The 27,946-nt window shown below is 41.0% G+C and overlaps 2 protein-coding genes and 1 pseudogene across 12 annotated transcripts in view; 1 reads left to right on the plus strand and 2 right to left on the minus strand.

Annotated features, from left to right (window-relative positions):
• Nucleotides 1-27,946, plus strand: part of AASDH (aminoadipate-semialdehyde dehydrogenase) — a 56,074-nt gene that overhangs the window by 15,320 nt on the left and 12,808 nt on the right. For 10 of the 11 annotated variants that reach the window (XM_055111522.2, XM_063603811.1, XM_063603813.1 and 7 more), the window contains 6 exons: nt 4,583-4,775; nt 23,739-23,980; nt 24,351-24,457; nt 24,951-25,123; nt 25,567-25,759; nt 27,693-27,808. In XM_055111522.2, coding sequence (XP_054967497.1) covers nt 4,583-4,775; nt 23,739-23,980; nt 24,351-24,457; nt 24,951-25,123; nt 25,567-25,759; nt 27,693-27,808 — 1,024 coding nt within the window. Of the gene's footprint in view, nt 1-4,582; nt 4,776-23,738; nt 23,981-24,350; nt 24,458-24,950; nt 25,124-25,566; nt 25,760-27,692; nt 27,809-27,946 lie in introns of those variants that run through there. The other variant, XM_055111526.2, reaches the window with a different exon arrangement.
• Nucleotides 9,832-13,267, minus strand: LOC103783367 (bromodomain-containing protein 9). The gene has a single exon (XM_008954369.6). It carries the CDS (start codon nt 13,155-13,157, stop codon nt 11,376-11,378), a length of 1,782 nt encoding a protein of 593 aa, XP_008952617.3. The 5' UTR covers nt 13,158-13,267; the 3' UTR covers nt 9,832-11,375.
• On the minus strand, nt 22,230-23,718 carry LOC100991530 (large ribosomal subunit protein eL8-like; annotated as a pseudogene).

Here is a 27,946-nt window from a genome sequence, read left to right on the forward strand (position 1 = left end):
CCTATAATCCTAGCAACTCGGGAGGTTGAAGTGGAAGGATTGATTTAGCCCAGGAGGTCAAGACTGCAGTGATCCGTTATTGCACCACTGCACTCCAGCCTGGGTGACAGAGCGAGACTCAATCTTAAAAAAAAAAAAAAAAAAAGATGAGCGGTTTAGAGGCTGAGGGTGGGGAATTGGTAGAAGGGGTTGGTTTAAATAATGAATTAGTAGTAGGAGTATTAACAAAGGAGTAAGATACATTTAGATGGGAGGAAGATACATTTAGATGGGAGGGAATGGCATTATTTAAAATACTGAGTGGAATACCTCTTTTTTTGATAGCCTCAAAAAGATTAGGATAGTAAAGTAAATACATTTCTTGGTGTTAGAGGAAGCCAGTAGGTTTTAACTTTTGTATGAAGCAGAAGGCCAAGTCATACCTAAGAGTGTGGGAGGTGAGGTGGGGATGGGGATGTAGGGAACTTGAAGAAAATGAAGCAGATAAGGAATCTGGGGGAGGTGGAGAGACAGCCAACTGAGAGGCACTGGCCCAGCAGTGATAAGAATGGTCTGTGAAATGGGAGCAAACATTTGCTTAATGAGGGGTGAAGGGTTGATTTATGACTAAATTATACAAATTTCTTGATACCTATTTTGTGCTTCAACTTCATTCAATTGATTTGCCTGTTAGAAATCTTTTTTTGGTTTGCTTTTAGGTTCTTAAGTGAGGTGGTAAATAATTAGATTCTAAAGAGATGAAATGTTAAAGTAGTCAATTTAAAAATTAAAACAGTAATGTTAAATTTTCTATTTTAGACTTAGATCACTAAGCTAGGGAGTATTAAATTTCAAACACATATTAGAACAATCTTATCTCTGTTGCTGGCTCCCCAAATATTACCAGAATAACCTATTAATAAGATAGTGCTAGCTGGGCATGGTGGCACAAGTCTGTAGTCTTAGCTACTCCAGTGGCCAAAGCAGGAAGATTGCTGAGCCTAGGAGTTTGAGGCTGCAGTGAACTGTGATTGAACTTGGGCAGCTGCAAGACCCTGCACTCCAGCTTGGGTGACAGAGCAGACTCTGTCTTAAAAAAAAAGACAAAGCTGAGTTTTCTTGCATATGTTGGTAAAAGGCAGCACTACCTCCAGAGAGAATGATAGCTCCAGAAAGGGAAGGACTAGGTTTCCTTTATTGAAATTTTGAAATCTAATTTAGATAGATCTTTCAAATCAGGGGATTAATTTTAAGGCTTGGATAAGGATAACTATTTTTTAAACAGTTAAAAATTAGTTGATTTGTTTGACTTTGCATAAGGTACTTAACCTCCATGAACTTCAGTTTTCTCCATTTTAAAATGGGGGTGGAGAGCTTTTCCTCTACCATCTGTGACGCAGTATCTAGGGGAGTGAGAATTAAACTGACAAAAGACAGATTGAGAAAAAAAGTTTATTCCTGTGCATATAGCAGTTTACAAAAGAAATGGAATTGCATTTTATTAAGTTCATTTAAATGTATTTGTAAATTTATTTGTTCATAAAATTTATTTGTTCATAGGAAGAACAAATAAATTGTTTTGGAAAGAGAAATGGGTTTTCAGGAAAATAAACAGGAGATAAGAAAGTTTGTGATAATACTTGGGTATGCAGGTGCAGTGGTCTTTCTGTCTTCTTCATGGCCATAACAGTCTTCAGAGAGGGGATTTATGGTAGGTTTACCCTTGGTCTTCCTGGGAGTAAAACCACTCTGAAGAAGAAGTTTATGGCAGCCTCATTTCCCTGAAGTTTCTACTTTCAGTCAGATAAGGGAAGCTCCAAGAAGGTTTCTGCATTTGTTGAATCTCAAATGTCATTTTTTTTTTTTTTTTTTTTTGAGACAGAGTCTCACTCTGTCACCCAGGCTGGAATGCAGCGGTGCAGTCTCTGCTCACTGCAACTTCTGCCTCCCAGGTTCAAGCTATTCTTCTGCCTCAGCCTCCCACTATAGGCACACGCCACCGTGCCTGGCTAATTTTTTGTAGTTTTAGTAGAGACAGGGTTTCACCATCTTGGCCAGGCTGGTCTCAAACTCCTGACCTCAAGTATCTGCCCACCTTGGCCTCCCAAAGTGCTGGGATTACAAGCGTGAGCCACCGCGCCCAGCCTCAAATGTCTTTACCTTAAAATAATCTTCATACCAACTTGGTTTCTGAGTTAGGTTCTCACATAATCATACCTGCCTCATATGGTGGTTGGGAAAATGAGGAACAATATATTAGATACCCAGCCTAAGCTTCACAAGTAATATGTTTAAATGTTTGTTGCATTCCACTTTTTTTTCTTCCTTTAAAATCTGTCTCTTCTTTTTTTTCAACTTTTCTTATATTGAATGCATCTTAAGCTGCTTTCTTGAAATGAACTACATGGAGCATTCATCCTGTATGCATGTGTAACCTTGCCCATTTTTGTTCATAGAATTGAAAAACTAAAAATATTCTCAGAATTTAAGCTTTGTTGGAAGCCTGTTAGAAAGTTTGCTCTCCCCTGAATACCTAAGTAGGAAGCTAGACAATATATGTAAAGAATACTTCCTCTAAAACTTGAAGTTTGAGGGTAGCCTTTGTTGGGCTCAGAAAATGATACCCCAACGTATGGCACTTTGGCATGCTGAGTACTTTGAACTGAAGGACATTGGAAGGACTTCAGAAGTAAAGTCTCTTTCTGACCTTTTCCTGCCCTTCTTTCTCTTGCTTCTCTTTCTTCCCAAGGCAGGCCATAGTAACTGAACCCCTCTCCCTCAAAGATAGTCATAAAACCTAGAGGCCAGGCGCGGTGGCTCACGCCTATAATCCCAGCACTTTGGGAGGCTGAGGTGGGTGGATCATTTGAGGTCAGGAGTTCGAGACCGGCCTGATCAACATGGTTGAAACCCAGTCTCTACTAAAAATTCAAAAAAATTAGCCAGGTGTGGTGATGCATGCCTGTAATCCCAGCTACTCGGGAAGCTGAGGCAGGAGAATCGCTCGAACTTGGGAGGCAGAGGTTGCAGTGAGCCGAGATCATGCTACTGCACTCCACCTTGTGTGACAGAGCGAGACTTTTCTCAAAAAACAAAAAAAAAAAACTAGAAGTATAGAAATATTACTCTAACCTTTATATGTAAGAGCTGGCTGTAAAGAAATTGCTCTTACTTACCTTGTCTGAAAGTAGAACATAAGACTCATTCCAGAAAGGGTCCTGCCCTATACATGGGAGGAAGAAATGCCACACAGAGAGGCCAGGAATTTAAAAGGACAGGCCTTGCTGGATTTTCCCACTCAGTTTATTACTCATTCCCTTTTTGTTGAATCACATTTCTACACCGCTGTCCACTCTATTGAATCTAAGCATTAAAATGGACACTTTTCCCTTGGGTCCTTGGATCTTCATTCTGAAGCCTCCCATGTTTCATAAAACTTTGATTAAATAAATTTGTCATGCTTTTCTGTTGTTAAACTGTCTTTTGTTTATAAGAGTGTTGGCTGTGAGCCTTATGATGGGGAGGAAAGGTATCACAGCCTTTCTTTCGGCCCCTACATCTTTAACACACAATGAGTTTTTATTTTACCTGAGACACCATATACATAGTTATAATTTTTAAAATGTTTATACCATATTTGAAGCTTTTTTGAAATTAAGATGCTTTTAGATGTAGTGGTGTTTGTGTGTTCAAATTAAAATAGTGTCATAGGCTCAACAATGACTACCCATGCTGTATAAGAGCCTAACCACATATATTCTAATTCTGCTTTTTGTTCAGATACTGAAAGAAAATGCTAAATAGAAAGGGGAGTCGGAAGTCTCTATTAAACATCATTGAATAAGTATGACAGAATAAGGATTCTGCCAGAGGAGCAGAACCAGGAGTTAGATCAGGGATTGATTATAAGAAATTGGTTTACACAATTGTGGGGCCTGGCTAAGCAAGTCTAAAGTCCATAGGGATCAGTTAGGAAGGGGTGATCACAAGCAGGCTGGAATCCCGTGGCCATGAGACTGTCCCAGGTGAAATCAGATTGGGAAGAAGGGAGATTAATTGCAGACCCAGCTGCTGTTTGGGCCTCTTCATCAGAGAAGGCCTAAAACTTCTTCTAAAGGCCTTCCAAGTAAATCCAGCCAACCCTGGATAATCTCCCTTTTGATTAAGTAAATCAGCTGATTAGGGACTACAGGGTTTGATTGAATAACTGCTTGAAGAAGGCGTGTGTGCTGCTAAGCAGCAGCCTCCCTTCTGTTCTTCAGCTCTCAAGAGAATATCCCTTGTCTCCTTCCCTAACAGGAAACATACTAGAGAGGAAATTCCGGGGACAGTAGTTCAATCAAACCAAGTTGACACCTCAAAGTCATCACAGATGATAAAATATGTCTGGTAAAACGTGGATATTGCTTTAAATAGCTGTTAATTCTTTTATAAAGAAGATTTCCTGAATTTTGATAGCACCATTTTGGCTAATTTAAGAGAGAAGAATAAAATCTGGCCAACATTCAGAAACTTGATCATCATAAACACACGAACACTTTTTTAGGATATGTGCTTACTGAATGTTTGACGTTTCTCATAACTGCATTCTGTTTTGCCTTAGGGTACTTTTTGACATCACACAAGAAGATGTTTTGTTTCTGGCTTCACCTCTGACCTTCGATCCTTCTGTTGTGGAAATATTTCTTGCTCTATCAAGTGGTGCCTCTCTGCTTATTGTACCAACTTCCATCAAGTTGCTCCCATCAAAATTAGCCAGCGTTCTCTTTTCCCATCATAGGGTGACTGTTTTGCAGGTACATTTTAGTAGCAATGAACGTTTTGTTTATCATTTTTCAATATTTTAAGTGTTTTAGAGAATATTTTGTATTCCTGTAGTTCTTTACAATGGATTAATATAATCTGGTTAGATTATCAAGGGCTGTATCCTCAGGATGTGACTTTTTTGTTTGTTTATTTGAAAATGAAAAAAGATAAATGAATTCTGCCTAGAAAATTCTTTTATTATGTATTTTGTGCATACTATAATAATTAGAGGACCTTGACTTTGACTCAGATTTGTTGGATTTGAGAAGGATAGGCTGCCTCTTCTGTCTTAAAATCTATGTATGTTGTGTTTCTCATGAAAAGCTAGTATAAGTAAATTAAATTATAATCAAGTTAGGAATATAGATTTTCTTATTTTTACATCAGTGTACTTTACATTAACCTACAGAAACAAGTATTTTTGAAATTTGGCCTTTTAAAATGTTATTTAAATGTGTATCTGACTGGTGATTAGGTCATGCGGGTACACAAGTATATGACTGGTACACAAGCCTTGAGTTACTACATTGTAAGTAGCTAACGGTACTAGAGAATTAGCAGTATTATATGCATATCATAATATGTAGATATCTTAGTTAAATGTTTAACTGCTGTGAGCCTCAGGTTTTATCTGTAAATGGAAATAATACCCATCTCAAATAGAATTAAATGAGACAGTGTAGCATAGTTCCTGATTGTGTGTGTGAGTCCATTCAGGCTGCTGTAACAAAATACCATAAACTGGATAGCTTATAAACAACAGACATTTATTTCTTATAGTTCTGGAGGTGAGAAGTCCAAGATTAAGTCATCAGGAGATTTGATCTCTCACGAGGGGCCCACTCGCTGATTGATTAGACTGCAGTCTTTTCACTGGGTCCTCACTTGATGGAAAGGGTTTTATAAGGGCACTAATCTCATTCATGAGGTCTCTGCCTGCATGACCTAATCACTTCACAAAGGCCCTACCTCCTAATACCATTGCCTTGAGAGTTAGAATTTCTTTTCTTTTCTTTTCTTTCTTTCTCTCTCTCTTTCTGTCCCCCTCTCTCTCTCTCTTTCTTTTGACAGTCTTGCTGTGTTGCCCAGGCTGCAGTGAAGTGGCGTGATCTTGGCTCACTCTGCCTCCTGGGTTCCGGCGATTCTTGTGCCTCAGTCTCCTGAGTAGCTGGGATTACAGGCACCCGCCACCACACCGGGCTAATTTTTGTATTTTTGGTAGAGACAGGGTTTCACCATGTTGGCTAGGCCGATGTCACTCCTGGCCTCAAGGGATCCTTCTGCCTCAGCCTCCAAAGTTCTGGGATTACAGGCGTGAACCACTGTACCTGGCCTGAGAGTTAGGATTTCAACATACAAATTTGAGGGGAAGACAGAAACATTCAGACCATAGTGTGTTATATTCGTATACCTGTGTGCATATGTGCATCTTGATTATTAGTTTCCATTGTCTGTTTTTTTTTTTTTTTAATTGAGACAGAGTCTCACTCTTGTCACCCAGCCTAGAGTACAGTGGTATGACCTCGGCTCACTGCAATGTCTGTCTCCCGGGGTCAAGAGATTCTTGTGCCTTGGCCTCCTGAGTAGCTGGGATTACAGGTGTGTACCACCACGCCCAGCTAATTTTTGTATTTTTAATAGAGACAGCATTTTGTGATGATGGCCAGGCTGGTCTTGAACTCCTGGCCTCCTGGTCTCAAACTCCTCAGTCTGCTCGCCTTGGACTCCCAAAGTCCTGGGATTTCAGGTGTGAGCCACCACACCCACCTTCCACTTTCTATTTTGATAAACTAAAATTATCAGATTTTTATCCAGGGTAACGAGAGAGGATATTAAATTTCTGCTATAAAAACAAAATTTGATACTTTGAACTTCTTTAAGGCAATGTGTTTTTCATCCTAATTCATGTATATATATGAACCGAGTACAGCAGTGTGGCTTGTTGGGTGTGAGGGGATATAAATTCTCATCTGTTAGAGAGTCATTCCATGAATTCTGTGGATCTGGATAAGATTTTACTATAACTGTTTTATTTACCTGTTAAACTCAAAGAGCATATTTCTCACGGAATGTTTGCAAAGTTCCTTGATAGATTTGATTGACAGTTACTAAAAGGGAAGGAGGCTTTCCTTCTATGTCAGGTCAATGAATTCTACCTCTTTAAATCTCATCCCCTTGTTTGATGTTTTAGCACAATCTCAGATAAATTTACTTTAGCAGTTGTTTTTAACCTTTTTGGGATCAAATTTTTCTGAGAAACTGATAGAAACTTACTCTTTTCCAAGAACATGACAAATTTTGCATATAGTTTCATGGTGATTTTATTTATCTCACAATAGTTATTGGGAATGTCATCAGCAGATCACATTTGACTTGGTTTGAGTAAGGAGGAGAGGTATAGAAGCTGACAGGCTGTCCTTTCCTTTGTGTAAGGCACGTGCCTTTTCTTATTCTGAATTTTAGCTGTGTTGTCAGGGTTCATCTTTTCTTTTTCTTTTTTTTTGGGGGGGCGTTATATTTACATTTGTTATTTTTTTTAATTTAAGTTTTAGGGTACATGTGTACAACGTGCAGGTTTGTTACATATGTGTACATGTGCCATCCATGTTGGTGTGCTGCACCCATCAACTCATCATTTAGCATTAGGTATCTCTCCTAATGCTATCCCTCCCCCCTCCCCCCACCCCACAAAAGTCCCCCGTGTGTGGTGTTCCCCTTCCTGTGTCCATGTGTTCTCACTGTTCAATTCCCACCCATGAGTGAGAACATGCGGTGTTTGGTTTTTTGTCCTTGCGATAGTTTGCTGAGAATGATGGTTTCCAGCTTCATCCATGTCCCTACAAAGTACATGAACTCATAATTTTTTATGGCTGCATAGTATTCCATGGTGTATATGTGCCACATTTTCTTAATCCAGTCTATCATTGTTGGACATTTGGGTTGCTTCCAAGTCTTTGCTATTGTGAATAGTGCCACAATAAACATACGTGCACATGTGTCTTTATAGAAGCATGATTTATAATCCTTTGGGTATATACCCAGTAATGGGATGGCTGGGTCAAATGGAATTTCTAGTTCTAGATCCCTGAGGAATCGCCACACTGACTTCCACAATGGTTAAACTAGTTTACAGTCCCACCAACAGTGTAAAAGTGTTCCTATTTCTCCACATCCTCTCCAGCACCTGTTGTTTCCTGACTTTTTAATGATCGCCATTCTAACTAGTGAGAGATGGTATCTCATTGTGGTTTTGATTTGCATTTCTCTGACGGCCAGTGATGATGAGCATTTTTTCATATGTTTTTTGGCTGCATAAATGTCTTCTTTTGAGAAGTGTCTGTTCATATCCTTTGCCCACTTGTTGATGGGGTTTTTTGTTTTTTTCTGGTAAATTTCTTTGAGTTCATTGTAGATTCTGGATATTAGCCCTTTGTCAGATGAGTAGGTTGCAAAAATTTTCTCCCATTCTGTAGGCTGCCTGTTCACTCTGATGGTAGTTTCTTTTGCTGTGCAGAAACTCTTTAGTTTAATTAGATCCCATTTGTCAATTTTGGCTTTTGTTGTCATTGCTTTTGGTGTTTTAGACATGAAGTCCTTGCCCATGCCTATGTCCTGAATGGTATTGCCTAGGTTTTCTTCTAGGGTTTTTATGGTTATAGGTCTAACATGTAAGTCTTTAATCCATCTTGAATTAATTTTTGTATAAGGTGTAAGGAAGGGATCCAGTTTCAGCTTTCTACATATGGCTAGCCAGTTTTCGCAGCACCATTTATTAAATAGGGAATACTTTCCCCATTGCTTGTTTTTGTCAGGTTTGTCAAAGATCAGATAGTTGTAGATATGTGGCATTATTTCTGAGGGCTCTGTTCTGTTCCATTGATCTATATCTCTGTTTTGGTACCAGTACCATGCTGTTTTGGTTACTGTAGCCTTGTAGTATAGTTTGAAGTCAGGTAGCATGATGCCTCCAGCTTTGTTCTTTTGGCTTAGGATTGACTTGGCAATGCAGGCTCTTTTTTGGTTCCATATGAACTTTAAAGTAGTTTTTTCCAATTCTGTGAAGAAAGTCATTGGTAGCTTGATGGGGATGGCATTGAATCTATAAATTACCTTGGGCAGTATGGCCATTTTCACGATATTGATTCTTCCTACCCATGAGCATGGAATGTTCTTCCATTTGTTTGTATCCTCTTTTATTTCCTTGAACAGTGGTTTGTAGTTCTCCTTGAAGAGTTCCTTCACGTCCCTTGTAAGTTGGATTCTTAGGTATTTTATTCTCTTTGAAGCAATTGTGAATGGGAGTTCACTCATGATTTGGCTCTCTGTTTGTCTGTTATTGGTGTATAAGAATGCTTGTGATTTTTGCACATTGATTTTGTATCCTGAGACTTTGCTGAAGTTGCTTATCAGCTTAAGGAGATTTTGGGCTGAGACGATGGGGTTTTCTAGATATACAATCATGTCATCTGCAAACAGGGACAATTTGACTTCCTCTTTTCCTAATTGAATACCCTTTATTTCCTTTTCCTGCCTAATTGCCCTGACCAGAACTTCCAACACTGTGTTGAATAGGAGTGGTGAGAGAGGGCATCCCTGTCTTGTGCCAGTTTTCAAAGGGAATGCTTCCAGTTTTTGTCCATTCAGTATCATACTGGCTGTGGGTTTGTCATAAATAGCTTTTATTATTTTGAGATACATCCCATCAATACCGAATTTATTGAGAGTTTTTAGCATGAAGGGTTGTTGAATTTTGTCAAAGGCCTTTTCTGCATCTATTGAGATAATCATGTGGTTTTTGTCTTTGGTTCTGTTTATATGCTGGATTATGTTTATTGATTTGCATATATTGAACCAGCCTTGCATCCTAGGGATGAAGCCCACTTGATCATGGTGGATAAGCTTTTTGATGTGCTGCTGGATTTGGTTTGCCAGTATTTTATTGAGGATTTTTGCATCAATGTTCATCAAGGATATTGGTCTAAAATTCTCTTTTTTGGTTGTGTCTCTGCCAGGCTTTGGTATCAGGATGATGCTGGCCTCATAAAATGAATTAGGGAGGATTCCCTCTTTTTCTATTGATTGGAATAGTTTCAGAAGGAATGGTACCAGTTCCTCCTTGTACCTCTGGTAGAATTCGGCTGTGAATCAACCTGGTCCTGGACTTTTTTTGGTTGGTAGGCTATTAATTATTGCCTCAATTTCAGAGCCTGTTATTGGTCTATACAGAGATTCAACTTCTTCCTGGTTTAGTCTTGGGAGGGTGTATGTGTCGAGGAATTTATCCATTTCTTCCAGATTTTCTAGTTTATTTGCATAGAGGTGTTTATAGTATTCTCTGATGGTAGTTTGTATTTCTGTAGGATCGGTGGTGATATCCCCTTTGTCATTTTTTATTGCATCTATTTGATTCTTCTCTCTTTTCTTCTTTATTAGTCTTGCTAGCAGTCTATCAATTTTGTTGATCTTTTCAAAAAACCAGCTCCTGGATTCATTGATTTTTTGAAGGGATTTTTGTGTCTCTATTTCCTTCAGTTCTGCTCTGATCTTAGTTATTTCTTGCCTTCTGCTAGCTTTTGAATGTGTTCGCTCTTGCTTCTCTAGTTCTTTTAATTAAGATGTTAGGTTGTCAATTTTAGATCTTTCCTGCTTTCTCTTGTGGGCATTTAGTGCTATAAATTTCCCTCTACACACTGCTTTGAATGCGTCCCAGAGATTCTGGTATGTTGTGTCTTTGTTCTCGTTGGTTTCAAAGAACATCTTGATTTCTGCCTTCATTTCATTATGTACCCAGTAGTCATTCAGGAGCAGGTTGTTCAGTTTCCATGTAGTTGAGAGGTTTTGAGTGAGTTTCTTTTTTTTTTTTTTTTTTTTCCCAGTTAGAAAATGTTTTATGGACACGGAACGCTCCACTGTAACGGGCAGGCAGAACACACTCCTTTCCCAGGCTCAATTAAACAGAAAACAGGGGAGCTCTCCTCACCCCAGCCTGGCCCTGTGCTCCCCAGTGGCCCCTGCGAGGCCCCTACCATGGCCTGCCTGGGAAACACAAGCTATGACAGGAACACGCAGGACTGATACAGAATGAGGCCAGACACACCCATGCCTGTGCCTCCCAAGAGCGACCCCAGGACAGTGGGGCAGACAGAGGTGTCTACACTGGCAGAAATAAGGGCTGGAGCTACACGTGATGCTCGGACACAGACGGCACGCAGCTCTGCGGCCTGGCCACACACCCTTCGCATATGACTCCACTCCTCAGGGTTCACGGGGCTGTGTACAGAGACTCTCTCTGCTGACACGATGGCCACACGCCCTTCGTGTATGACTCCACTCCTCAGGGTTCACAGGGCTGTGTACAGAGACTCTCTCTGCTGACATGATGGCCATATGGCCTTAGCGTATGACTCCACTCCCCAGGGTTCGTGGGGCTTGGAGACTCTGCTGACATGATACCACAGACAATTCATTACCTCCCCAGGGCTGCTTCCCGCATGCCAAAGGGGACAGGATCAAAGTCCTTGTCTGATGACAAAAACTCTACACGTGCAAAATAAAACTAAAAAAATAAAAGAGCTGAAGGTGGTCTAGAGTTAGGTCTTGGCAGAGGCCGCAGCCTCTGGAGACTGAAGAAACTCATAGGGGTCGTGGGTGACGTCTGGCTGCTCCCCGACACTCAGGCGAGAAGGGCTTCCCAGGTGGTGCTGGTCCCTCTCGGAGGCGTTGGACAGGGAGCTGAGGTTGGACGACGGCCGAGATCCACCGCGCTCTGCCTGTGCTTCGTGCAGGTCCTGCAGGAGCTTCGTCGTCTCATCCAAGTTCAAATGGCTGTCGTCAGGGTCCAGCTCCTTCTTCACCTTCCCCAGAGAGCTGAGCATGGAGATATCCACAGAGACGTCGGGATAGGACTTCATCGACATGAACTCCAGAACAGAGCTGCTGCTGTCTCCTAGGGTGTCCCCAACCTTGGCTTCATCTGGAGGCTTCATGGGAACATTTCTTCTCTGCTTCAGCTGGAAGAGCGTCCTAGAGTGGTCTCCGCCTGTGATCTGGTCCAGGAGGTCGTCCACCACTTTCTTGCTGTAGCTCCCAGCATCCTTCACAAACTCCTGCAGGCTTAGCGCACACTGCATGCCTGTCTCATCTCTGTAGGCTGAGTAGAGCAGCTCCATCTCGTCCGACTTCAAGTCGCCAAATACTGAATTATTCTGCATCGAAAGCGCAGTAGTGGCACTGGAGAGAAAGGTGACTTTGTTTCTTCTCTCGTCTTTGAAGCCCAGCGTGGTGAAGCCTGGGAGTAGCTTACTGGAGAGTGAGCTCAAGTCCACCGGGTGGGTCTCCTCCTCATCAGCGTCTGGCTCGGCCGTGTTGACCACACTGTAGAGCAGGCTCCCGTCCCCGTTCCTCTTCAGGTAGCCCATCTTGCCGCCTGGGAGGAACCGGTTGATCCTGTCCCGAGCTTCATCAGCTGCGTGCTCCACCAGCGCCAGCACGTGCTCCTCTGTGGTACTGTCCGTCAAGCTGCAGGCGTTCCCTTCAGGCTCAAACATGCAGCTGATAACTTCTCTACTCGGCTTTTTGGATTTCTTGGCAGTTTCTACTTGTACTGGTACAACTTCAGGGACAGGTTCCTCAACAGCTGTCTCTTCATTGCCCAAAAGAGCTGCCTGTTTGCTCATCATCTTAAAGCCTGCGTGAAGGACCTTCTTCGCCAACTTGTAGTACACGGTATCTGGCCTATTGTATGTCATTGCATTATCACACATCAGCTTGAAATCTGCCTTAAATTCCGTAACTGACTTGTATTCATTAGCTACAATTTTGTCTTTCATGGTGCCAAAATCCATGGGATGTTTTATTATCATTGAATATCCAGGAGCAATTGCATCCGTGACAGGAAAAGCAAAAAATCCATGGAGATCTTTTCTCTGAAGCTGGCGGAGGAAGTGTTCCAGGAGTTGCTGAATAGGTGTGCTCTCATTTTCGGCTGGCTGTGTCCGGCACGCTCGGACTGGCCGATCTGGGGGCGGCTCCACCTCCACCTTCTTCCCAGGATCAAAGTCGTCAGCCTCTCCCTCCGTGTCACAGTGCTCCCTCTCTCGCTTCCGCTTCTTCTCTTCCTTTCGCTTCCTTCTTTCCTCATCGTCCAGATGCTTCTCCTTCTCGGACTTCTTCTTCTTCTTTTTCTTTTCTTTGTGCCTCTCTCGCTCATGGTCTGACCTGTCATCATAGTAACTGAAGTCGTGGCCGGATCCTGAGAGTTCAGTCACTTCACTTCCTCCGACCTTCAGGACTAGCTTTAGAGGCTTCTCCAGGGGCTTGTCGGCATAATCCTCGTAGGACGAGCGCCACTCGGCCTTGTGCTTCTTGCCCATGGCGGCGCCGGCGGCGGGCCCGAGGCGGGGGCTGGGAACAGCTGGCACCCGGTCGGACCTTGGCCGCCACCGCCCCCTGGCCCTGGGTGGCCGCCCGCGCTCGCTGCGCCGAGGTTCTTGAGTGAGTTTCTTAATCCTGAGTTCTAGTTTGATTGCACTGTGGTCTGAGAGACAGTTTGTTATAATTTCTGTTCTTTTACATTTGCTGAGGAGTGCTTTACTTCCAACTATGTGGTCAGTTTTGGAATAGGTGTGGTGTGGTGCTGAGAAGAATGTTTATTCTGTTGATTTGGGGTAGAGAGTTCTGTAGATGTCTATTAGGTCCGCTTGGTGCAGAGCTGAGTTCAATTCCTGGATATCCTTGTTAACTTTCTGTCTCGGTGATCTGTCTAATGTTGGCAGTGGGGTGTTAAAGTCTCCCATTATTATTGTGTGGGAGTCTAAGTCTCTTTGTAGGTCTCTAAGGACTTGCTTTATGAATCTGGGTGCTCCTGTATTGGGTGCATATATATTTAGGATAGTTAGCTCTTCTTGTTGAATTGATCCCTTTAGCATTATGTAATGGCCTTCTCTGTCTCTTTTGATCTTTGTTGGTTTAAAGTCTATTTTATCCAATACTAGGATTGCAACCCCTGCCTTTTTTTGTTTTCCATTTGCTTAGTAGGTCTTCCTCCATCCTTTTATTTTGAGCCTATGTGTGTCTCTGCACGTGAGATGAGTTTCCTGAATACAGCACACTGATGGGTCTTGACTCTTTATACAATTTGCTAGTCTGTGTCTTTTAATTGGAGAATTTAGCCCATTTACATTTCAGGTTAATATTGTTATGTGTTAATTTGATCCTGTCATTATGATGTTAGCTGGTTATTTTGCTCATTAGTTGATGCAGTTTCTTCCTAGGCTTGATGGTCTTTACAATTTGGCATGATTTTGCAGTGGCTGGTACCGGTTGTTCCTTTCCATGTTTAGTGCTTCCTTCAAGAGCTCTTTTATGGCAGGCCTGGTGGTGACAAAATGTCTCAGCATTTGCTTGTCTGTAAAGGATTTTATTTCTCCTTCACTTATGAAGCTTAGTTTGGCTGGATATGAAATTCTGGGTTGAAAATTCTTTTCTTTAAGAATGTTGAATATTGGCCCCCACTCTCTTCTGGCTTGTAGAGTTTCTGCCGAGCGATCAGCTGTTAGTCTGATGGGCTTCCCTTTGTGGGTAATCTGACCTTTCTCTCTGGCTGGCCTTAACATTTTTTCCTTCATTTCAACTTTGGTGAATCTGACAATTATGTGTCTTGGAGTTGCTCTTCTTGAGGAGTATCTTTGTGGTGTTCTCTGTATTTCCTGAATGTGAATGTTGGCCTGCCTGACTAGATTGGGGAAGTTCTCCTGGATAATATCCTGCAGAGTGTTTTCCAACTTGGTTCCATTCTCCCCGTCACTTTCAGGTCCACCAATCAGACGTAGATTTGGTCTTGTCACATAGTCCCATATTTCTTGGAGGCTTTGTTCATTTCTTTTTATTCTTTTCTCTCTAAACTTCTCTTCTCACTTCATTTCATTCATTTCGTCTTCCATCACTGATACCCTTTGTTCCAGTTGATCCCATTGGCTACTGAGGCTTGTGCATTTGTCATGTAGTTCTCGTGCCATGGTTTTCAGCTCAGGTCCTTTAAGGACTTCTCTGCATTGGTTATTCTAGTTAGCCATTTGTCTAATTTTTTTTCCAAGTTTTTTAACTTCTTTGCCATTGGTTCGAACTTCCTCCTTTAGCTCAGAGTAGTTTGATCTTCTGAAGCCTTCTTCTCCCAACTCGTCAAAGTCATTCTCTGTCCAGCTTTGTTCCGTTGCTGGTGAGGAGCTGCGTTCCTTTGGAGGAGGAGAGGAGCTCTGATTTTTAGAGTTTCCGGTTTTCCTGCTCTGTTTTTTCCCCATCTTTGTGGTTTTATCTACCTTTGGTCTTTGATGATGGTGACGTACAGATGGGTTTTTGCTGTGGATGTCCTTTCTGTTTGTTAGTTTTCCTTCCAACAGTCAGGACCCTCAGCTGCAGGTCTGTTAGAGTTTGCTGGAGGTCCACTCCAGACCCTGTTTGCCTGGGTATCAGCAGCAGTGGCTGCAGAACAGCGGATATTGGTGAACTGCAAATGCTGCTGCCTGATCGTTCCTCTGGAAGTTTTGTCTCATAGGAGTACCCAGCCATGTGAAGTGTCAGTCCGCCCCTACTGGGGGTGCCTCCCAGTTAGGCTACCCGGGGTTCAGGGACCCACTTGAGGAGGCAGTCTACCTGTTCTCATATCTGAAGCTGCATGCTGGGAGAACCACTACTCTCTTCAAAGCTGTCAGACAGGGACATTTAAGTCTGCAGAGGTTGCTGTTGCCTTTTCTTTGTCTGTGCCCTGCCCCCAAGAGGTGGAGCCCACAGAGGCAGGCAGGCCTCCTTGAGCTGTGCTGGGCTCCACCCAGTTCGAGCTTCCCGGCTGCTTTGTTTGCCTACTCAAGCCTCGGCAATGGTGGGCGCCCCTCCCCCAGCCTCGCTGCCACCTTGCGGTTTGATCTCAGACTGCTGTGCTAGCAATGAGCGAGGCTCCGTGGGCATAGGACCCTCCGAGCCAGGTGCAGGATATAATCTCCTGGTGTGCCGTTTGTTAAGCCCGTTGGAAAAGCGCAGTATTAGTGTGGGAGTGACCCGATTTTCCAGGTGCCGTCTGTCACCCCTTTCTTTGACTAGGAAAGGGAATTCCCTGACCCCTTGGCGCTTCCCAGGTGAGGCGATGCCTTGCCCTGCTTTGGCTTACGCACGGTGCACTGCACCCACTGTCCGGCACTCCCCAGTGAGATGAACCTGGTACCTCAGTTGGAAATGCAGAAATCACCCGTCTTCTGCGTCGCTCACGCTGGGAGCTGTAGACTGGAGCTGCTCCTATTCAGCCATCTTGGCTCCACCCCCAGGGTTCATCTTTTCTCTCCTAAGTCCAGTTTCTTTCAAATGATATATAAGTCATCAAGGATTTTTGCTTTAATATAATATACACTTTTTTATTTACTAAAGCGCTCCTTAGATAGATTTTATTTACAAATAAAAACCTTACCCAGACCTAATTGGACATGAAGCAGGGCTCTTAAATGCTGTCAAGGCCAGGCACGGTGGCTCACGCCTGTAATCCCAGCACTTTGAGAGGCCAAAGTGGGTGGATCACCTGAGGTCAGGAGTTCAAGACCAGCCTGGCTAACATGGCAAAACCCCGTCTCTACTAAAAATACAAAAATTAGCCAGGCATGGTGGTGCACACCTGTAATCCCAGCTACTCAGGAGGCTGAGGCAGGGGAATCTCTTGAATCCAGGAGGTGGAGGTTGCAGTGAGCCAAGATTACACCACTGTACTCCAGCCTGGACAACAGAGCGAGACTTAGTCTAAAACAAACAAACAAACAAACAAACAAACAAACAAAAAAAGCTGTCAAACACATACTACTAAAGCTTTGGAAATTGAAAAGAATAGAATATCTTGAGTTACTGTGGGGGGGAAGAAGGCCTCCAAAGTGAAATGGACTAAGCTTTGGAGGAAATTAAAGACCTCTTTTATTTGTTTCAGGAATAAGGAGTTTCTTGGGAAATAAAGGATTGATTTTTGGTTTATCACAAACCTAAAATATATTTGGACATTTTTTATTTACATACTCTTGGTAACAAAGTTATATTATTTAAACTTGATGCCCTTTAAAACTTTTTTGTTTTGAGACAGGGTCTTGCTTTGTTACCCAGGCTGGAGCACAGTGGCGTGCTCACAGCTCACTGCAGCCTTGACTTCTGGGGCTCAAGTGATCCTCCCACCTCAGCCTCCCGAGTAGCTGGGACCACAGGTGCATGCCATCATGCCTGGCTAATTTTTTAAATCTTTTGTAGAGACAGGGTCTCCCTGTGTTGCCCAGGCTGGTCTTGAACTCCTGGGCTCAAGCAATTCATCCCACCTCAGCCTCCTAAAGTGCTAGGATTACAGGCATGAGCCACCATGCATGGTCTAAAAGTAAAACATTTTAGAGTAAAATATTAGGTTGATACCTAGGAATGTGTCAGCATAATAATGTTTTCCATTTTTCCTGAGTTTTTCCTTAAAAAACTCAGAAGAAATTTAACATTCCCTATTTTTTCTATTATCTACTAAGTCTCATTTTTGTATGTCTAGAATGATTTACTAGCAAAGGATGCTGACTTGTATTCTGCCCCTCAATTTAGCATTTCAGTTTATGAGCATCTGAAAAGTATTTCAATTTTTTTATTTTTCATTTTTTATTTTTTTGAGATGGAATCTTACTCTGTCACGCAGGCTGGAGTGCAGTGGTGTGATCTCGGCTCACCGCAACCTCCACCTCCTGGGTTCAAGTGATTCTCATGCCTCAGCCTCCCAAGTAGCTGGGAATACAGGTGTGCGCCACCACACCCTGCTAATTTTTGTATTTTTAGTAGAGACAGTGTTTCACCATGGCTAGGCTGGTCTCGAACTCCTGACCTCAAGTGATCTGCCCGCCTTGGCTTTCCAAAGTCTTGGGATTACAGGCGTGAGTCACCACACTCGGCCTCCATTTTTTTTATTTTGCTGAGTATTCGTAGATGTGCGTTTATTTGTTGAGTTCAAAGTTGATATTATACTTAACACCAGAAGTTAGGCCACAACATTGAAATTCGGCTTAGTGAAAATGAAGAGCCAGGACCATTTTAGCCCCTATTTTGACAAGAGATTTTCATTATGATAAACTTCTTGGCATAACAGGTAAGAGCATGATTTAGGATGCCTTATAGTGTTGCCATCATAATTTATTACTAAAAACCAGAATCTTAACTGGGACATAAGTACCTATGAGGGTGTAGAGTCATTCTACTATGTAAATGTTTTGACAAGCCATGACCTTAAATCGTTTTTCTGAATTAAAATTCAGGTTGTCTGTTACAACTCCGTATGGATTTTATTGAGAGAAACAATTTAAAAATCTTTATTCCCATGTGACTTTTGGCTCTGGCCAAGTGAAGAGATTAACAGATTATCTTCCCCAAAAAAGCAACTATAAAGCTGGACAAAGTGGGAAAAAAAACAATCATTTCAACATTTGGAAATCAACCAAAGACATATAGCAATCTTAGAAATGTTTATGTTTTTTAAAACTGCTGAATTTTGTGTAAAAATAGTGGAACTTAGTGGCATTCTGGTATGGGTCTGCTCCTATCATCCCCACCCCAATTCAGTCAACACACAGATTCTGTCTGTTTGAAGGGGCTCACTTAATTTGTAATAGTCAGTAATGCCCATGACCAGCTGCAGCATCTGTGGAAATGATGATCTTGAAGTAGGCCAGTAGGGAGGCCTACAGCTCCCTAGCCTGAGAGGTCAACAGCTCTTCTAGCCTGAGATTGCAGTGGTGGTGGGATAAGCATATTCCTGGCTGAGGTTGCACTCATGTGAATCAGAGACCAAAGGACTGATGCAACTCCTGACTGAACCTGAGGCTGTGTTCATGCACATAAGAGACACAAAAGGGCCCATAGAAAATAAAAGATGGATCAGGCTTGAAAATGACCTGAACTTTGAATGAGCTCCCCTATCCACATACAGATTTGGGACAGTAAGTACCTACTGGGATGTAGAGTCATTCTACTTTATAAATATTTTATAAGCTGTGACCTTAAATCATTTTTCTGAATTAAACTTCAAGTTGTCTGTCCAACCATTCACTTGACAGACTGTCCGCATTTGGACAGTCCACACTTGGACAGTCTGTCTAGTGATCATTGATTGATCACTTGCTTTCTACACATGGGATGACTCATAAGAACTCAGACTTAAAAAGAAGAACATTGGCCAGGCACGGTGGCTCACACCTGTAATCCTAGCCCTTTGGGAGGCCGAGGCGGGTGGATCACGAGGTCAGGAGTTCAAGACTAGCCTGGCCAAGATGGTGAAACCCCGTCTCTACTAAAAATACAAAAATTAGCTGGGCACGGTGGTGCATGCCTGTAATCCCAGGTACTCAGGAGGCTGAGGCAGGAGAATCGCCTGAACCTGGGGGGTGGCAATTGCAGTGAGCCAAGATCGTGCCACTGCACTCCAGGCTGGGAGACAGAGTGAGACTTCGTCTCAAAAAAAAAAAGAACATAAGGCCGGGCACGGTGAGGTGACTCACGCCTGTAATCCCAGCACTCTGGGAGGCTGAGGTCGGAGTATCATCTGAGGTTAGGAGTTCGAGACAAGCCTGGCCACACCTCGTCTCTACTAAAAAAATACAAAAAAATTAGCCACACATGGTGGCAGGTGCCTGTAATCCCAGCTACTCAGGAGGCTGAGGCAGGAGAATCGCTTGAACCTGAGGGGTGGAGATTGCAGTGAGCCAAGATCGTGCCACTGCACTCCAGGCTGGGAGACAGAGTGAGACTCTGTCTCAAAAAAAAAAGAAAGAAAAAGAACATAAGGCCGGGCACGGTGAGGTGACTCATGCCTATACTCCCAGCACTCTGGGGGGCCGAGGTGGGAGTATCATCTGAGGTTAGGAGTTCGAGACAAGCCTGGCCACACCTCGTCTCTACTAAAAAAATGCAAAAAAATTAGCCACACATGGTGGCAGGTGCCTGTAATCCCAGCTACTCAGGAGGCTGAGGCAGGAGAATCACTTGAACTCGGGAGGCGGGAGGCAGGAGGCAGGAGGCGGATGTTGTGATGAGCCGAGATTGCGGCACTGCACTTCAGCCTGGGCAACAAGAGCGAAACTGTCTCACAAAAAATAAAAAGAAGAACATATATTTTTTAATAAACAACTAAGCAGCAACATCAGTGGCCACATATATGAGGGGAGACAGACTTCATGGATTTAGTCCAGGCAGGTTACTAGCAAAGAAATGCACTAGCAAAAAAAAAAACAAAAACAACAACAACAAAAAAAAGCAAGCAACAATAACAATTTTATAAGGATAAGATTGTCAGTATATCAATAAGTACTTTGTTATATCAATAAGATGTAACAATTATACATGTATATCCTCCTAAAACTAGCTTCCAAATACATGAAACAAAAATGGACAAAATTGAAAACATAAGTAGACAACTCAATGGTTGGAGATTTTAATATCCCACTTTCAATAATTGATTGAAAAACTAGACAGAAATCAGCTAGTATCGAAGACTTGAACAACATTATCAACCAAATGCCATATATGGAACACTCCATCCAATGATTGCAGAATTCTTTTTAAGCTCATTGGCACGTTTCATAGGATAAGTCATATGCTAAGCCACAAAACAAGTCTCAGTAAATTTAAAGGTGACCATGTGGGATTTATCCCAGGAATGCATGTTTGGTTTAACATCCAAAAATCTATTGATGATATATACTACGTAAAGAATAATGAACAAAAAGCACATACCTATCTTAATGGATGCAGAGAAAGGATTTGGCAAAATCCAACACTCATTTATGATTTTTTAAAAAGCTCCTAACAAACTAGGAATAGAAGGGAACTTTCCCAATATGAAGAAGGGCACCTACAATAGAACTACAGGTAATATGACACCATACTTGATAGAAGACTGAATGCTTTGACCCTAACATTGGGAACAAGGCAAGCAAGTTTGCCTTTGCCACTTCAACATTCTGGTGGTTCTTGCCAGTACAATAAGGCAAGAAGGAAAAAAACTAAAGGTACTTACCTTGGACAGGAGGAAGTACAACTCTTTATATGCAGTTGATGTGATCCTGTATATAGAAAATATTGTAGGGGGGTGGGGGTGGTGAGGAGGACTACTAGAAATAATAAAGTTTAGTCAGGTTGGAGGATAGAAGATCAATATACAAAAATCAATTGTATTTCTATATATATATTTGTACATATATAGGTATATGTATTAAAGAAAAATCTAAAAATGAAATTAAGATAATATTTACACTAGCATCAAAAACAATAAAATAGGAATAAAGCTAAAGAGCAAGATTTGTACACTGAAAACTATAAAGCATTGTTGATAGAAATTAGAGACCTAAATAATATTTTGTCTTTATAGATTAGAAGTTTTAATATTGTTGAGATTGCATTTCTCCCCAAATTGATCTGTAAATTAAACACACTTCCCAGCAAAATCCAGTAGGCTTTTTTGTTAGAAATGAATAAGTTGATCCTAAATGTTATATGGAACAGTGAAACCCAGTCCTGATCCATACTATAGAATACCACTTAGCAATAAAAAGGAATGAAACTGTTGATACACTTAGCAGCATAGATGAATTGTATCTATGTTGAGTGAAAGAAGGCAGGCCAAAACAGGCTACTTATTTTATGATTCCATTTATATAAATGGAATATATAATTTCTATTCATAATTATATATAATTATATATATAATTTATATTAATGGAATTATACAAGATTATTCTGATCTGTAGCGACAGAAAATAGATCAGTGGTTGTCTGGATAAGGGGTCCAGTTGGAGAGGAGACTAACAGTGGTACACAGGTAATTTTGGGAGTGATAAATATTGCTGTCATCTGAATGTGTGTCTCTCCAGAATTCATATGTTGAAATCTAATCCCCAATCTGTTGGTATTAAGATGTGGGGCCTTCAGGAGATCACTATGTCACAAGGGTGGGAACCTCATGAATGAGATTAGTGCTCTTATAAAAGAAGCCTGAGGTTGCTTGTTGGTTCCTTCTACCATGCGAGAACACAGCAAGAAGGTACCATCTATGAAGTAGAGTACTCACCAGACACTAAGTCTGCCCATACCTTGATCTTGGACTTCCCCATCTCCAGAACCGTGAGCACTACATTTCTTACCTAGTCTACAGTATTTTTGTTATAGTAAGCCAAATCAACTAAGACAGTTATGTTCATTATTTTGATTGTGGTGATGGTTTTACTAGTATATACATAAAACATATTAAATTGTATACTTAAAATAGTTTATTATATGTCAGTTATACCTCAATAAAGCTTTTGTTATAAATCTTTATTCATTATTGTTTTACTTAGGCACATTTTTAAAGGAAAATTTCTATTATTTTAATTATTTTTATTTACAGAAAACTCAGCAGTGTACATTTAACCCAGTTTAGTGGCAGGTTCTTTAGCGTTTGCCTTTTCGAGCTTGGCGATGCGAGCCACAGACTTGGGAGCCAGGACATTGCCGCCCCAGTGATGGTGGATCTCATCGTATCTGTCATTGTAATTGGTCCTAATAGCTTCCACTAGCTTAGCCAAAACGCCTTTGTCTTCCAAGTTAACCTGTGTGAAGGCGACAGTGGTACAGGTCTTCCTGTGGACTAGACATCCCAGTCTTCCCTTCCCCTTGATAATGCAGTAAGGGACCCCCATTTTATGACACAGGGCAGGCAAGAAGACAACCAACTCGATGGGATCCACGTGTGCAGTCACCACCAGCTGAGCTTTCTTTGTTCTCCACCAAGGTGTTGACGGTGTTAACTCCTGCTCAAAGGACAGGTGGTCTCTTACTGGGGACATCCCCTTTGCCAGCAGCTTTCTTCTCAGCCCAGGTCAATAGCCTCTGCTTCTTCTCTTGCTTTGTCTCTGGTCTGTACTTGTGGGCCAGCTTAAGCAGCTGAGTAGCTGTTTGGCGGTCCAGGGCCTGGGTGAACTGGTTAATCGCAGGAGGCACTTTCAGCCGCTTATTGAGGGATGGTTCTCTGCCGCTGCAACCTGATAGAGCAGGGCTATTTCACAAAGTGAGTGAGGTCTCTTTTGGGCTAGATGTCCTGCCCAGTGCCAAAATTCTTAGGCCTTTTCTCAAACAGGGGATTCACCACTTTCTTGTCCTCCTGCTTCTTCACAACAGCAGGGGCCAGAGCCACCTTTTTTCCCTTGGCCTTTCCTTTTGGCATCTTGGACGGCGGGAGGAGAGAGCTACTTAGGCACATTTTTAAACCCTTTTGTATACTTTTTATACAGAGTAAGAAAGGAAAGGTAAATTGATTTTATAGATTTTGTCCTTTTTATCCTAAACCTTTTTGTATAATCAGTATGATGAAATATAAGTAATATTTTTGCTTGAGTTTTTTTCTAAAGCATAAGTGATATCCACATTAGGAAGATAATGTTGGGCCAGGCATGGTGGCTCATGCCTGTAATCCTAGTGCTTTGGGAGGCCAAAGTGGGAGGATTGCTTGAGCCCAGGAGTCCAAGACCAGCCTAGGCAACACAGGCCCCATTTGTACAAAAAATTTAAAAAATTAGCTAGGTGTGGTGGTACGTGCCTGTAGTCCCAAGCTGTTCAGGAGGCTGAGGTGGGTTGATGACTTGGGCCTGGGAGGTTGAGGCTGCAGTGAGCCATGGTCATGCTATTGCACTCCAGCCTGATCAACAGAGTGAGACGCTGTCTCAAAAAACAAACAAACAAAACCAAAAACAAAAACAAAAAAAAAAACAAGAAGATAATGTTGCACCAGTAGTTTTCCAAATGGGATTTCCCATTTGATAAACACAGCCTTCATTTCCATGTGGGCTCCAAATGTTAACTTTGAAATAATAACTACAGTGCTTACCTTTTTAAAGAAGTGAAGGAAAATAAATAAATTATTTTTAATGTATCTACAGGCAACACCAACATTGCTTAGAAGATTTGGATCTCAGCTTATCAAGTCAACTGTTTTGTCAGCCACTACTTCTCTTCGAGTATTAGCCCTTGGTGGTGAAGCGTTTCCATCATTGACAGTTCTCAGAAGCTGGAGAGGAGAAGGCAATAAAACACAAATATTTAATGTTTATGGTATCACAGAGGTATCAAGTTGGGCGACCATTTATAGGATTCCAGAGAAGACTCTTAACTCTACTCTCAAGTAAGGGTTTTCATTGTACTATATAGAGAAGAGAGGCTGTATATTTCTAGGATCTTAACACTGACAGTGTTTTTGATAGGTGCTGGGGTAATAATTTTAGAAACATGATTGTATCTGATATTTTAAGTTGGGAATCCAGAACCTTCCTTACTATAGCTGGTGCCAAGATACTGCTACAACTTTTTGTACTAAATGGTAATGAATAACATATATGGTTACCTTTCCACCTAACCTTTTCCTCTTGTCAGTCTTTGAATTAGAGCGTAACAAACTTTTTTTTCTTTATTTGGTACAGTATGATTTAAATATATTGGAAAATATTCTATTCAAATGAAAAATTTTAAATCTGCTCTGGATCTTATTTTCATAGATGTGAATTGCCTGTACAACTGGGATTTCCACTTCTTGGAACAGTAGTTGAAGTCAGAGATACTAATGGCTTCACAATTCAGGAAGGCAGTGGCCAAGTATTTTTAGGTTGTTTTATATTTGTTGATTGGGAATTTTTTTTTCAAGAAAAATGATCTGATGTGTTAATTTTATTCCTTTCGTCTTTTTCTTTTGTCTATCTCATGCTTTTCAGTGATAATTTTTAATCTCATTCATATAGTCATGAAATACCAAATGTTACAATAATTATTTCAGATAATAATGTCTAATACATTAATAAAAGTAATTTAGAGACTGTAACTTGGACCTTCATATTTATATTTATAGCCAAAATTATATTTAATCAGTAGTCTAAGAATTTTTTTAATTCCATAAATTTTAAGAAATAAATTTCATTTTATCTCTGCTTATTTACTGAACTTATTGTGTCTGATTTTATCAGATAACATTTTAAAATGAGCCCATCTTTTAATATTTAAATTTTGAAGTTTAGTCACTGAACTTTTGGAGATGTTGATTTTATGGTTTTTAATATATTTCCCTTGGATTTTTATGACATTGGTGTTTATATCTTGGGAAGGTGGCAGAAACAGAGTGTGTTTTCTTGATGATGAAGTGACAGTACCACTTGGCACAATGCGAGCTACAGGAGACTTTGTGACTGTGAAAGATGGAGAGATTTTTTTTTTGGGACGAAAAGACAGTCAGATCAAACGTCATGGCAAACGTCTTAACATTGAACTTGTGCAACAGGTAGAACTATTTAAATATTGAATATCTATTAATATATGTAAGTAGTAGAAGCAGCCACCACCAATTTTCTATGCTGGGGTCTCTATTATTTACACCTGACATTTTTGTGTTAGTGATGAATTACAATAAAGGGTATGAATAATTCAGGGTGTCCCTTATCCCCAGCATAAAGAGATGGTTATTCTTTAAATAAGTGACAAATTAGATTTTGATATTTGTGAAATTTAACTGGCTTATTTTGCTTTAGGATCTATTATTTTGAAAAATATTATGAACCCTCTGTGCAAGTAATAGTAACAGTAGCAAAGCAATTTTTAAAAAATCTCCAGTATATTCTAAAATTTAATTCAGCTGTTTTGATTTCAGACATAAAAAAAAATAAGCTTTTAGGAAGCTTGTTTGTAAATATCCTCACTGGCAAATTAGGATAATCTGTCTTATAGGTTGCTGAAGAGCTTCAGCAAGTGGAGTCTTGTGCAGTTACATGGTATAATCAGGAAAAATTAATTCTCTTCATGGTGTCTAAAGATGCTTCAGTAAAAGAATACATCTTTAAAGAACTGCAGAAATATCTTCCAAGTCATGCAGTCCCGGATGAGCTTGTATTGATCGATTCTCTACCATTGACATCCCACGGTAAAGTAATTTAAAGCAGATATGTTTCAGTGCCAAATAATACTAATTGTATTCATAACTAGCTTAATGATAACATAAATCTTTATTTTTATAAATGGTACTAGCATTTATTGTGATAGACCCTCTTTTGACTGCTTTGTATAATTAATTCATTTTATCTTCAGAAAATCCTGTGGATAGGTGGTATTATTCCTATTTACAGATGAAGAAAATAAGGCTTAAAGAGGTTAAGTAGTTAGGTGAGGCATGGTGGTCAGCGCCTGTAGTTTCAGCCACTCAGGGAAGCCAAAGTGGAGGATGGCTTGAGGCCGAGAGTTTGAGGGCACAGTGTGCTATGTTTGTGCCTGTAAATAACCACTATACTCCAGCCTTGGCAACATCTAAAAAAAAAAAAAGAGGTTAAGTAATTTTCCAAAAATCATTTTGCGAGTTAGTGGTTATATTAGTATAGTAGTCATGGTTCTCCAGAAACAGAACCAATATATAGATAGATAAAATATTTATTGTCAGGAATTGGCCCATGCAATTATGGAAGCTAAGAAGTCTAATATCTCCCTTTGGCAAGCTGGAGACTCAGGAAAGTCGGTGCTGTATCCAGTCTGTGTCCTAAGGCCTGAGAATCAGGGGAGCTGATGATATAAATCCCTGTTTGAGGACAGGAGGAGATGAGATGTCCTAGCTTAAGCAGTGATGCAAGAAAAAGGGTGCAGGCCAGGGGCGGCAACTCGCGCGGCACTTTGGGATGCCAAGGCAGGTGGATCACTTGAGGTTGGGAGTTTGAGACTGGCCTGGCCAAAATGGTGAAACCCTGTCTTTACTAAAAATACAAAAAAATTAGCTGATTGCAGTGGTGCACGCCTGTAGTCCCAGCTACTTGGAAGGCTGAGGTGGGAGGATCGCTTGAACCCAGGAGGCAGAGGTTGCAGTAAGCCGAGGTTGCGCCACTACACTCCAGCCTAGGCAACAGAGTGAGACTCCATCTCAAAAAAGAGAAAGAAAAAGCGTGCAAATTCTTCCTTTCTCTGCCTTTTTTCTATTTTGGCCCTCAACAGTTTGGATGATGCCCAATCTACTTTACTGAGTCCTTAATTAGTTTCATCTACTAATCTCATCCAGAAGCACCCTCACAGACCCAGTCAGAAAAATGGTTAATCTGGGCACCCTGTGGCCCCCACCCACATTGATACATACAATTAACCTATCACAGTGATAGAATTGATATTCTGTCTAGGACTGTTTTTTATTTTAATTTTATTTTTATTATTGTTTGTTTTATCTGTCTAGGACTGTTTGACTTCAAAATATATAATCTTAATCACCATATTATATTGCCTTCCCAATTTCATTTTTATTTAATATATACTTCAACATGCAGTAATTGCTCAGGTAATGGAACTATTTCCTTAACTCTTGAAATTGAGATAAATTGGATAAATATTAGCTCCTTTTTTCCTTTTTCTTTTTTTTTTTTTTGGAGATAGGGTCTCACTTCTTCACCCAAGCTGGAATGCAGTGGTGCAGTCAGGGCTCACTACTGCAGCCTCAACTTCCTGGGTTCAAGTGATCCTCCCATCTAAGCCTCCCGAGTAGCTAGAACTACAGGCCAATTTTTTAATTTTTCTGTAGAGACAGGGTCTTGCTGTGTTGCCCAGGCTGGTCTTGAACACCTAGCCCCAAGCGATCCTCCCACCTCAGCCTCCCAAAGTGTTGGGGTTACAGGACTGAGCCACTATGCCTGACCTGTTTCTCATCTATTTCTCTCTACATTCTTGATAGTATCAGACAACTTTTTAGAATTGATTGTTGACAACAAACTCTTTATATGATTTCTGTGTTGTACAAAGAAAAATGTATATGGCTAATGAATATATAAAGGCTTTGAGTGAAATTTTAAAATGTTTTAAAACATTTGTTATTTCTCTTTTATATTAAGGCAAAATTGATGTTTCTGAGTTAAACAAGATATATTTAAACTACATAAACTTGAAGTCTGAGAATAAGCTCAGTGGGAAAGAGGACCTTTGGGAAAAATTACAGTATTTGTGGAAGGTACAATTTTTAAGTTATAAAATGATTATTATAAAGAGGTCATTTTATATCTTTAGGGACTGCTATCATCCTAACAAGTTGGATAAAATTTTCTGAGAATGTTATTGCTACCCAGATGTTAGCTAGTATATCTTCATT

Source organism: Pan paniscus, chromosome 3 (assembly GCF_029289425.2).
Source record: "Pan paniscus chromosome 3, NHGRI_mPanPan1-v2.0_pri, whole genome shotgun sequence".
Classification (NCBI taxonomy): Eukaryota; Metazoa; Chordata; class Mammalia; order Primates; family Hominidae; genus Pan; species Pan paniscus.